Source organism: Alternaria novae-zelandiae (genome assembly GCF_023758075.1).
Source record: "Alternaria novae-zelandiae strain BMP 2774 chromosome Unknown scaffold_6, whole genome shotgun sequence".
Lineage (NCBI taxonomy): Eukaryota > Fungi > Ascomycota > Dothideomycetes > Pleosporales > Pleosporaceae > Alternaria > Alternaria novae-zelandiae.
The window spans coordinates 1,347,210-1,360,339 of record NW_026056966.1 but is presented as its reverse complement, the minus strand read 5'-3'; the positions used below and the strand labels follow the sequence as shown (position 1 = coordinate 1,360,339).

Genomic DNA, 13,130 nt, shown 5'->3' with positions numbered 1-13,130 from the left:
TGATGGCTCAGCCCTGTGAACGCGGTGCTGCGCCTCACCCACCACCACCCACCGAACGACAGCTTCCCGCAACACGCGGACATGCGACAAACCACCACGCATCGACCACCGAACACCTACCTCTTCGACCAAGCCATTGCCCAATCACCTACACTTTTTCTGCCAGTACCTGCGACCAGCGTAGCCCTGTCCAACTCAGCGACGTACCCATCAATACTCGGCTACAGCCCCATAGCAGGCGAAGATTGACCACCAAAGTCCACAGTTGGGCAGGGCCGCTATGACTCCTCGGGGGCAGGACCCCAGCAAGCGAGGTCGACACGTTGACATTTGCACCGGACTACATTAGAAAATACTAAAGTATTGGACTGTGGGGAAGCATATCGGATCGGGTGGTTGGGATGAGGTTGGGTTCGGACGAGGGTGAATATTGGCGCTGGCGCTGTTTCTGTGTGAGTCGACGAACACGGGAATCCAGCTAGACACGTTGGCCAGCAAGACCAGCCTCGCCGGATGGGCAAAGGGCAGCTCCTGGTAAATGCGGGGGAGCTGGTGAGCTGGCAATACAGCTTGCGCACTGCTTTTGTCCTGAAACACTGACACGGGCAGCTCCGTCGATGCAGGAGCGTGATGATATGGTTGATTCGAGACCGGGCGTGCTGTGGGTTTTCGTGCAGGTACTCGTTCTGGTTGACCGGTGAGGCTGCAATGCATGCGCGCTGCACCTACTACGACGAAGACTAGAGGGCTAGCTGCATATTGACCGGTGACAATGGAGTCGCGGCCTGCTCCACTGGAGAATAAGAATATGCATATCATATGCAATCGACAATTATCCATGATGGAGTCGCGCATTCGTTGAACTGTCGTTGTTGTGCTGGTCTGGCCAGTGACGAGCTCATCCTGATTATAGACAGGGTGGGGCTGGGGGCTGGCTCGAGTGCGGTTACCGGCATCACCCACGGTGTCTGGGGATGTGCAGTCGGGAACGTCCTTGATCAGAACAGATAGCTGCCGCGATATTGGGACAGTTGTCAATGCGCGATAAAGATGGAGAAGTGTTCTGGATTGTAGATGTCGCTATCAGGTCTGGCTAGTATGAGGGGTTGGCGGGGCCTTTTGGGCTGGACAGTGCGAAGTGCAGCTCATCAATTCTCCATGTCTCCTGAGGTTTGCAGTCTACTCTTTCCACCATCGCTCGATGACAAACAGGTGCTGACGATATGTGACGTCCGATATTGCTAACTCGGTCGTTCTGCGGCGGACGCGCAATAACGTTCGTACATTCTCGTTCGATCTTCGTGTCGCGGGAAGAAGCGAGACAGTTACTATTGTCGTGAGGCTCCTACTATTGAGATCCTTCGAGTTGTGGCAATATCGCCGTTGGCTTCAGGGTTGTATTTTTGGTAGTGGCGAGAATTTCTATTGAGTTCTGGTTGTGGCAGACGGCGCTGAAGATCGAGCACAGCCGGCGAGGCCGCTGCCTATCTGCCGGCTGCCGTGCAGCGCAAGTACCCCGCAACACCACATTCCATCGCTACCAGCCTTCCAGGCCACTCTTAGTAATATCCTACCAAGGCAACCATCACAGTAGACGTATTCTCGAACACCACCGATCACGGTACATCCATCGCCCGCCCCCAACTTGGCAGACCCTTGACTCCCATCGTCCCGTGTGAGATTCCAAGATTCCTGCCTGGACCCTGACGTCTGCCATCATTGCCCCGCATCGCAACCTTGGAATCCTCCCTGACGAAGATCAGAATTCTGCCGTCGTGAACCTTGACGATAAGACGTCATGGGCAAACGACCCCCAGCATCCCGACTGTCATCAGAAACATCCGACCAGGGCCCCAGTCCAGCTGACGATGATGTCGTCCTGGTTTCATACGGGGGCTGAGGTCATGTATGTAAGAAAGGTGGCTTTGTGGCTCAGTATTACACATTTGAATTCAACCGAGACGGAATGACATGTTTGCGCAACCTTGGAATACACTAGCAGTTGCGCAAATGCAAGTCTCACTTTGATACTCCAGGAGGGTGTATCGAAACCCACTTACCTCGCCGGGCGATAAGGGAGGGTACTTGCGACGCCAGGCAGACATCAGGGTCCATTCGCACACACGCGCGGAAATCTTGGTTAGAGAGGGTGTTCACGCACTCGTATCCGGCGCCGGCGATCAATATATTCCTGGCCACATGATGGGAAACTTGGCTGGAGATAAGACAAGGTGTTGCTGGCTGCCCTGGGGTCTGATTGGTCGTGTCTCAGGCGTAACAAAGGGAAGAGCCAGAGGGGAGCAGCCGAGGTGTGTGTCTTGTAGGAGTCATTGTTGGTTCGAGAGGTCTTGTGTGTGACTGTTTCAGAGTAGCGTGCTTCTGTCGGATTCTGTGTGTGTGGAGCAAGACTTGCGCTATCGGAGCGCATCTTGTAGTTGTCTGTCGCAAAGATATTCTAGACTGGTGTAGAAATGATGTGAGTATTATTCTTGGGTAATGTGGCAAAGTCACTTCATGATGGCACAGTGATGTTGAGTGATGAGGAGATGTCTCCATTATTAGCTATCTAGCCAGACCCTCTAGTCTCAGCCCATTAACGTCATTCCAAGTTTCCTCCGCATCATCCAGGGTCCATTACCCTGGAGCGCATCATCCATTCCCTCCTCAAACACCGCAAAGGTGGAGGCATGCGACTGTGATCCTTTGCAGGTATCATTCCACCGTCGTTCCTCCAGCACCCAATAGCATGTATAAGCAACGCATAAGCAAGGCGTGCGATAAAGCATGTATGAACGTGTGTTTGGCGGTGGCGCGCACCGGCGCGGAGCTTTTGCAGCGTCCGCCCGCGGATGTCGTCGTGGTGGGATCGGAGCGGTTGACCGCGTGGCCGCTAGGCCTCGTAGCCGTAGATGGTATTGTGGGTATCGTATTACTCAATAAGTCGTAGTTCGTAAGGCGCAAACAAAGTCTTCAAGTCATCATTCATCGGTAGTAGCCAGACGACCGGTGCTCGCGGATGTCGCGTGATGATGGCTCGCGGACCTCGACAGCGTAGTGCTTAGCAGCCCGGCGCTGCTTAGCCACTTCCTCCTCGTAGAGCGACCCGCGCTTGGAGTTGGGAGTGTTGCTGATCTCGGCGAGTGGACGCTTCGGCCGGCTGGTGGAGTGCTGTGGCCAGTCGACGATTTCGCTGTTGCGTCGTGATGATGACTTCTTGGTCTTTGGCTCTTGCTCAACCTTGACGGAGTGGCTTCGTCGGGGAGAGGCGGGTGCTGTGCGGGGGGCAACGTAGTAGCTGCGGTCCATGGAGACGAATGGCTTGCGGGATCGGTGACGGATGCTACGCTCAATGGCCCTGAGGAGGCTGCAGACCTCGATGTAGCCGGCGGGGATCTCTACACGGACGAGCTTGTTGTCTTCCTCGACAGTTGAGTAGGTGGCTCCATCGGACTTCTGGTAGATGTAGCGAGCGACCTGTTGAGCGAGACTGTGGCCGACGTCGCAGAGCTGCTCGTGGTTGCGGTGGACTTCGTAAGGGTTGTGGCAGTAGGCACACTTCCTGGCGTGCATCTCGAAGTGGTAGGCGGCCCAGCTCTCAGCAGTGTTGACGGGGCGGGAGAAAGAGTCGACAGGGTCCTCGTAGAAGCCGACCACGCGCTCCTTCTTGGCCGTGGAAGGCCGCGAGTGAACGATGGTAGGCTGGTTTGTGCGTGCGGAAGGCATCTTGGGCGATGAAGGGGGTGAGTTCTTCAGGATGGACTTGGGGTAAGCCGTTGTGACGTTGTTGCCAAGGTACGGAATGGTAGCGAAGTCACTCCCGGGTGGGAGGGTGATATTGGTGTAGTGTTGTTGAGCGTTGGTTGACTTTGGTCGTTATGGGATGGCGAAGACTGGTTGTTATGTAGATAGCAGGTCGTCGTCGTCTGGAGTGAGTTGGTATGAATGGAGGGGCCATGGTGGGTGCGGGTGCCATGGAATATATGTCTTGTCTCTGTACAGAGGCCGCATGCCCAGGGTGTGGGTGGAAGCCTGAGCTAGGCCAGGGTTGCCTGCGCCCATCAGCAGGGCTAGGTTAGCTGCTCCTAGTGCCCAGACTGGGGGGGCCATGGCCGGCTAGCGAGGGCGGTGACTTGAAATGTTCCTTTCGATCCGTGCATGACGACGATGTCTTGGGAACCGCCGCTAGACGCATGTTTCGTCAGTCAGAGGGCCGCCAACGGCCGCTGCTCGAGGGCGCTGTCATTGGCGATGGTGAGCTGTCGCTTCGCGCACTGCTGTCGGAGGATGGGTCCAGCAGTGCCAGCACCCGCCGCACCGACTCCTGGCGCCCGTCAACGTGTCCAGTCGGGCAGAGAGAACACCTATGCTGTCTCTCCAACAAGGTCGGCCGCTTCCGTGGATGGGGTCTGATTATTCGACGCTGCGCCTCATGTCGCTGGCCGCGTTCGCAGGGTGTTGAGGGGTGGGCGGGTGGTCGCTGCCTGTTTCTCGAGGCATCAGCCACACCCAATCCGGCCTAGACTTGTTTTCTCCCCACCATCGATTTCTCATTTGCGCAGCACTCCCACAATCTCACCGCTACACAGGTTCGCGCATAGCCACAACCTCCCGCAACCCATCTGTCAACTAATGCACAGCGCAGAGTGGCTGTTGAAGCCCTTGTGCGACTGTGCGAATCGCTGCAAAATTGCACTTTGCGTGGCTGGCATGCTACAGACCGGCGGCTGCAACCACGACAAGACCCACAACACCTCATCTAGGGCTGTGCTAAAGGGTCTACGCCCTTCAATGTGCGCCAGTCGAGGGCGCCGAACATGCAAATTGTTTGCGTGTCTGCGAAAGACTCATCAGACACCCTGTTACTCGACGCTTGCCGAACAACGTGCATAGCGCTACGCACCCACCGATTTATTAGCTCTTCTCATTCTGGTTGACCGGAGTTTGACACCTCGTCATTCGTCAATTGGGCTCTCTGGTGACTCTTTTCACTATCGGCGCGTTGGTACAGCAGTTCGCACCCGCCCCACCGAGCTGAGCAGGCCCTGGTTACCAATGTATCCTTCGGTATACAGCGGAAGTGTTTCATCGCGAGAAACACGTGGACAGGCCCCTGAGAAGTCAAGTTTCACACCTGGCTGTCGCTCAATTTTGCCAACGGTGAGTCAAATGTGCCCCGTTTGGCACTTCTCGGTGTCTCTCTTGGCGCTTTCCTATGACTCCGACTGCGACTCGACAGTCGGCTCGCCCCGTATGTCGGACCAAGCCATCAGACTCACAGTCCCGCTTGTAGGTATCTTCTAGTGGCACATGATCAAGTCACTGGCCTTGGCCGGAGATTTAATGGCTTCTAGCGCCATGTCGCTCATCATGACAGCCGCAAACACCGGTTCGTCGGCTCTGCACCGCCACACAATGCCGCTAGTTACACGATAGAAACTCCAGTCGTCATTCCCCCATCTCGTAAGCTCCTCCATGCCATATCAAGACCCTCTTCCAAGGCTACCATGCATGGCGACCAGAAGCCACTAGCATCCGATATCCAGAAATACGCCATACCATGGCGCCACAGAGGCGTCTTACGAAGCCTAGGAATTACGGCATCGTTGTCTCCACATATCGTACTTCGGAGGATGGAACGCTCCGTCGCTCCTTGTGAACTGTCTCAGTTGCCTTACGGCAAACAAGCTTCGATGCGCACGTCGCTGGAGTGTCCTTCCACTGCTTCATTTTCCTAACATGCCCAAACATCCTCCGTTATTTGTGATCAGCTGATACGAGTAGGTCTGCCGTGGTCTGGATCAAGCCCTCGATGAATCTGCGTTACCAGAGACTAGGCAACAAGTCGCCGTCATAGCTGAGGATGAATTACCAGGCGATGGATATCGTCGGAACGCTGGCGTGCCCAATAATCCAGTCGACTGGCGTGACCTCTCGCTCACTCAATGCTTTTAGAAGCTGGCCTTGACATGTGTCTTCGCATTCAACGTACCTCGTGACATGAGCAAGCGTATGTACGCTAGCATCTCTAAGTCTGGAACCGTATGCAGTATTGGTTTGAGTGGTTAATAACACCCTCTAGCCGCATTTGAACTGACAAGTGCAGGAGGGTCCAGATAAGATTGTGGGACCACGCGAAGCGGGTCAGTCACGTGCGCACCCTTTCATCCGCACGACATCACGTACCACTTGACTTTCGGACGTGGCGCTTACTAAATCGACTGGATACTGGCGATAGAGGCGATCAATTCGGCAATACTTCGCGATTCTCTTATCTTTTCCAGACCTGAAGCTGACTTGTTCCCGTAGTAAGCGGCAATGCTTACCAAGTTCACCGGTTGCTGGGCCTTTCATCAGCACAAACCTGTTCTCTCGAACAACGAACACGGTGAACGGCAGCTCAAGGTCAGCTGAAATTGACTTCGCGGCATGCGGGCGTTGTGACGATCTCCAGGCAGACCAGTAGTGTCAAGCTGGAAATAGGGGTCCTCAATCGCCATCGCGTCCGGCATCACCCTTGCGTTTGGCAAAAGCAACTACTGTCGCGCCAGCGTTGATTGTAGATGAACAGCGAACACTCAATACCTGATCAGCTTGTTGCTGACATGTACACGCAAAGCTTCCACGGGGACCGTCAGCCGCTGACTACCCCACAAACTGGCGGTCTCGCCGTTTCCGTTAATGGGGATGTGCATCGAGCTGCTTGCTTTTCAAACTCAATCGCGCTCCAGACAGTCGGAGATTTCTTTTGCAGATCCCGCGATGATCGGAGCAAAGTCGCGCAACGTGAACTACAACCACCATTTTCAAGCCTCAGCGCACTGCAACAACCACACAATGCACAGAAGATGCAAGAGAAGACCTCCATCTCCAAGATGATACGGTGAATTGATACCCAAGGCTGAGACACATGACCGCGCGTTTCAGCGGAACGGTAAGCCTTAGCCTGTTCCTGGGCTAGTTTGCGATCTGTGCTTCCACACCTCACACCGCTTTTCAGCGAAACTTTGCAGGAGCGCAGCGACCGCATTTTTGCTTGAAATACCAGACATCCCTTCTATTCTCCTAATTCTTTCTTTTCTAGAACACCTTGCCCTTGACCGGTTGCTTGAAAGGAAAACGACGTTGCGAAACAGAAAGAGAAGGAGAAATGCCACCCCGAAGCGTGTGTTTGAATGTGTTTACGTCCAGTCTTGGCGATGGCAATGGAGCGGTGAACACTGGTCGACATTCCATAATGGACAGGCGGGATAGCGCGCAGAGTGGTATGTTGGAGTCCTTTTCGAAGTTGCAATTGCAGACTTTGAAACCGCTATTGCGATGCATACTAACTTTGCAAACTAGACATTCCGAGACGGTCCTCTGACGGCTCTGTCGCATCGCAAGCCACACCACCAGCGACCACCTCACCACTCCCTGCATTCAACCGACCCGAACTCTTCCATTCCCTGCGTCCGATGGCCAGCACCGAAAGCCTAAACGGCGCATTCAACAGCAAACGTAAGTTTGGACTCCTATCTCCAGCTCCCATGTGGCGCGATGCAGGAACCCGATTTGATTCGCTGGGCTGCATTAGTGCGCATGTGGCGCTCCACTTTATCCCACAATTATCGCCGGCCGCCTTACTGGCCTCGCACTACAACACCACTTCACTTCATACAAACTACATGATGCTAGGGCCTTGATGCTAACATGCAAACAGCGTGTACAACATGCTCCGGCGAACCCGCTCGCCGCCGCTGCTCCCGCTGCAAGGCAGCCTACTACTGCGACCGCAACTGCCAAAAGTCCGACTGGAAGACCCACCGCAACGTCTGCGAACCCATTACCCAGACTTACTCTGCACCTGCCACACCCAACTTCTCCAACCCCACCAGCCCCACGAACGAGTCTTGAAGATGCGACGACTACCACGCCGCCGAACGTAATGAACGCTGGAGGAGTCAATAGAGCAGAGGCGCTGCCAATGGAACGACGAACGGATGTGATATCAACAGCAATCACCTGCTACGAACTAATGATACGAATTGACTGGACTTGGGAAAACTGGACCGCGGCGTTTATTTTGTTTGGCTGTTGTTGTTTGATTGAGGAGGTGTTTTTGGGTGTTACTACATTTAGAAAGAGCGAAAGCATTCAGTTGCACTGCATAGCGAAACTAGCGAAATCATACTCATTCTTAGCTTTTTTTTGGAAGATGGGACTTTTTTGCGCTTTGCGATGTTTGTGATGCCGGGAGGGCTGTGCTAAAAGGTTTAGAGAAGATGGGTTCACATTGACATGGCTCATATTGGCTGATGGCGCTGAGGTTCGTTACCATGACGTACGGGTTGCTTCCGCTTCTTGCCGTGCTTTACGAGGCATGACAATATTTTCCTCCTTCGGCGCAATCGTTGTATAACTGACTCGCTCACAAACATATACGCTCACCGCTTCTCTCTACGAAATCACCATGTCAGAGCTACGTGGCACATTCTTTCATGCACTGTCCACAGAAGAACCATGCTGCGGCGGTTAATGCATTGGTATTGCAATCTACTGTGTCTGCGTGCGATTCTCTAACGAAATGTGCGTTTTGGTCGACAGCTTGCGTGTGCTACTCGCTGAAGTCCAAGCCATCGATTGTTCCGTTACACGATAGTAATCTCTTGTTCCACAACGTCGTCTATGAAATGTCCAGGGAGGTGCTCGAACGCGCCAATCCTTCGTACAATGCCTGGCCCGGCCGGGATTAGAATGAGACCCTGGCAGTGTTGCACGCGATCATCATCCGGGAAGAGCCATTCGCGTCGTAGTGCCAGTAGCACTAAACAGACGAATATCTGCCATTAGTTGTTTGAAAGAAGGTGTCAAAGCTGGTGAAACTTACGAACAATCAAAGGGTCACTACGAAATTCTTCGTGATCCCACCAAATTCGCGTGCGAGGTAGCGAGCCCCGGCGAGGAATTTCATCCTTGGTGGCTTGGTGAAAATAGGTCTTGTAGAATCTTTGTAACGCGGGTTCCGTCAACCTACTGTTAGAATGGATAACCGTACACGTCGCGACCCACGACCATGTTTCTGTGACGCTGGCAATGATCACCTTTCCAGAGATTTTGATTGAAGCGTGGACTACTTCTCCATATGGAACATTTGCGTTCTTGGGAAGGGATTCCACCGATACCAAGCTGCAACAGTCCCGCACTTTATCTCTCCACAGCAGAAACATCCAGCCAGCGGAAGCCCAAGACCACGATGGCGCTCTGTACGGGTCGCCGGCATGTCGTTTTTGTGGACTAAATCCTGGACGCCAACACAGCTGCGTGATGAGACGGTAGCGCCAGAGCCCAGCATGGTACTGCCCGAGAACTGAGGCAAATTTCTCCGCCAAGGCCGCTATGGCGGGCAACTTGTCGCTTTGTATGGACATGCTTCGACACGAATAATCTTCAATGATCCGGAACCACTCCGAAAGAGCGTCCTCTGGGTCGGTGCTAAGCTGGGAGATCAACTTTGGCACTCGAGCATCCCGGGTATCCACGTTTAATGAGTCGTTCAAACTCCTCATACTTGATGCACATCGCCATTCTAACGTATGATTAGTGTAGGCCAGTATTCGACTAGCCATCATCTGTTCCTGTAATGCCCATGCCCGTGTACTCAGTGGGTCCACATGTTTGACAATAGACGAATGTTCAGGATGCTGCCGAGCGATGATGCTCCCGAATCGGTTCGGCGCTATTCGGAACGGTATTCGCGCGTTAGGAGCCCTGACTTCATCACGATGTGCAAGAAATCCGTGGGCCGCGTCGCTTGCACTGGAAGCCAGGATCGTAATATAAGCATTGCTATATATCCTGGCCATGGACCCGATCTCGCGGGCTTTGTCTTCCGCATCATCTTGAATTATACATAGCGCGTCTACCTAGTATGGCCTCATTAGAAATCCCTAGGTACGATAGGATGGGAGTGCACAACATACCCAAAGATAGCGAATAGAGAGTGAACGCGTGATAAGGACAGCATCCTTGATAGTTTGAGGTAGATCATTGAAGTCCATGTGCTGCATCAGCGTCTCGATAGTGTCCGACCGCAGTTGCATTTGCGACCCAGATCCCCAACAATATGACAATGCCACAAATTTGTCGAAAGCTCCGTTCGTATCACAGATCCTTGCTGTCGCTACATCAATGAGACGTGTGGGGAGAGGAACATCTGTTTGCCGAGGACAGCATGGATGTTGAACGCATTCCTGAAGCCACCTTGAGATCTGGGAAGACGTTTTCGATGGCGTCACATTTCTATCCACATCTCGAGCGGTTACTTGTTGGGCGGCAAAGTTATCGTGTTCAGTGAAGAATTCAAGTAATGCGTGGTACTTAGACTCCTTCAGCTTGTTTTCAATGTGACATTCGTAGAAGTTACTGCCTGGTGGCGTGATGACATGCCTAGAGTTTGCGTTCAACCTGATTTCATAGGTCTGCGCAGACATAGAAAACCAGGGAAAGACTAGGTCGGCCAACGAACACCACGTGCATCCAGTCCGACTGCCTGCTTGAAGGTTCTGGTGAGTCATCTAATTCAACAGCTGGGTCAGCACCATTGTATTCATTCGGTGTTGTGGTCAATCTTGGGATTGTTGTAACCGCAACTCAAAAACGCTTTGTATCAGAGTAATCGCGTGCAAGACTCACGTCGTATTTGAACTCATCAATATCACCGCGCCCTAGTTTCTCAAACCCCTCCGTATCGAAGCAATTCACCCAGCAAGGCTCGCAAACTAACGCGCGCACACGCTCGAGCGGCTCCGGTTCACGCGCCATCGTGACGGGAGGTAACACAACGCGATCTGCGCACGGTAGCGTTATAGTCGGTGTGCCATCGTCGAAGAAGTCAGGGTGGACGGTGAGACGCGAAATGAGGAAAGAAGGCTGAACTCAATCTTGCGGGGTTTTGAAGTTCGGGCGCCACCCACGTGAGGTGTAGCGCTGCCTGCTGCGCCATGCATCCGCATGTGGAAAGTGACGTGTTCAGCAGCTACGTATGAGCATGTCAGATTTAAGCGTAAATACCATCGCGCAAGGACGAGTTTCCCTTCTGCGATTGTTGTGAAGCAAATTAGTACAAGGAAGCGCGGTGACGTGGGAAAATACGTGGACTAGTTGTTAGCATTTCTCATTAGCATCGAGATTGAATGTGATTCTTCGTTCAAAAATAGCGGAGCAGCACCGCTGAGACGAACTGATATGTGGTAAGACTGAGGCAGCACACACGTGCCGCCCAGACAACATGACCATGCGGTAGTGGTCTGTCAGATGAGGGTATGACAAGGCTGAGGCAGCCAACCCAATAGGCATGACAAAATGCATCGTTCAGTCGACACTACTACCCTTATGGGCTTCGCAGCATGAGTGCACGCATATCATGCATTGTCGATCAGAATGTACTATGGTGTTCCTACACAACCTGGCCGTACGGTGCCCCACCATCAAGCTTAAAGTATCCCGGCTGCAAGTCTTGGAACACCCCACTCGGATCGTATTTTTTCGAGACCTTATTCAGCCTCGCCACATTATCCGCGCCGTAGCCCGAGATGACAGGCTGGTAGGGACTACTATAAGGCATGTACATGTAGTCATTATACGCACCCAGCTCCTTCGCCATGGCAACTGATGCGCTCAGGAAGTCTTGCGCCGCTTTCAAGACCACCTTGTCATCCTTTTCGTCTGTCCAAGACAGGTAGAAGAGGGCGTGGAATAGAGGACCGTCTTCTGGCCGAAGACCCAGCGCATTGCCGCCCTTTTTCTGCATGGCTGCAATGGCGGGTTTGCTGAAGGCTTGAAACGTGACACTGGGCGAACCAACGGGGATACCCGGCGCGATCTCGAAAAGATGATCTGTCATAAGTTTCATCAACTCTGTGTTTAACTTGAAGGACTGGGACCACATAGTCGTGCGGAAGCCGTCTGGCATGCTTTGGCTGAGACCAGGGGTTGTGTCGGCCAGACTGCAATTACGGGTGTTGTCGGTGAGTGGAGGCAATGCGAGGTATTCCTTCAGTATAGCGGGTGGGTTCGCTGGGTCGACCGGCTCGAAATACTCGTACTCAGTCGATGCAATCTTGACGCCACGAGAGTAAGCGACGGCAACAAAGTGGGCGGCCTTGGTATCGGTCTCAGCTGCCTCAACTGTGTTTCCAAACGCGTCGAACAGGGCAGGCGCGTAAGTTGCGTTGTACTGGCGTTTGCTCGCAAACATAAGACCTTGAGGTAGGGTTTCGTAGTTGAACGCCGTGATCACGCCGAAGTTGTTGCCGCCGCCGCGAAGGGCCCAATAGAGGTCTGGGAGAGTCTTTTGGCTCACAGTAAGGATGATACCCGAAGCGGTGACGAGCTCATATGAGGCAATGTTGTCACAAGCTAAGCCGTACTCGTTGGTGTGGTGACTGATACCTCCGCCGAGCGTGAGTCCGCCGACTCCGACATATGCCGCCTATTTGGCATCAGTAACGAACTCAAGGTATTGAATTTCATCATTCGACTTACTCGTCCACCAACAATGGCAAGATTGTAGGGCGTCAGGTAGTCGTATACCTCCTTCCATCGGTTCCCAGGGCCGACGGTAAAAGTCTTCTTGTCCGTAGAGAGTTTCTTTTGGTTCAGGTTGACCATATCGACAGTGATGCCACCTTCGATGCTAGATGCGCCGGGAAAGGCCGCATGGCCTCCGCTCTTGACTGCGAAGGGACATGTTGTGAGACGTGCGATCAGTACTAGGCTCGAGACATCCAGGGCGGTACTAGGCTTGAATGTGCAGTGGGGTTCGACTTCGAGCTGCTGTATAGACCAGTATGTTGTTGGCGCAGCGCTGGATACCTTGGCCGCTCCAAAAACGAGCTTGAGGGAGTTGCACTTTCCGAAGCTAATTAGCGGAAGATGGGTAAGATTGGGTAAATGAAACCTACGGCAATGGAGCAGCCCTTCAAGGAGGATCTGGCCGCCAGACCAGCCAAGGCGGAGATGGTAGACACGTTGATGCCGTTGTCAATAAGAGCCTCCGTCACATTGAAGTCAGCCGGCTCGAAGACATCCTGAGTTGATGCTCCAGCTGCCACCGCAAGAGCGCAAACGCATAGTTGATGGAAAAGCTTCAT

At 53.3% G+C, this 13,130-nt stretch overlaps 2 protein-coding genes across 2 annotated transcripts; both read right to left on the bottom strand.

Annotated features, from left to right (window-relative positions):
• Window positions 1-2,982: 2,982 nt before the first annotated feature.
• J4E88_003958 (uncharacterized protein) lies at window positions 2,983-3,723 on the bottom strand (the record flags this gene model as incomplete). Its single annotated transcript, XM_049397606.1, has 1 exon — window positions 2,983-3,723. One exon carries the CDS (start codon window positions 3,721-3,723, stop codon window positions 2,983-2,985), a length of 741 nt encoding a protein of 246 aa, XP_049256994.1.
• Window positions 3,724-11,434: 7,711 nt separating this feature from the next.
• J4E88_003957 (uncharacterized protein) lies at window positions 11,435-13,130 on the bottom strand (the record flags this gene model as incomplete). The annotated part of the gene is made up of 3 exons (XM_049397605.1): window positions 11,435-12,469; window positions 12,523-12,888; window positions 12,942-13,130. 3 exons carry the CDS (start codon window positions 13,128-13,130, stop codon window positions 11,435-11,437), a joined length of 1,590 nt encoding a protein of 529 aa, XP_049256993.1.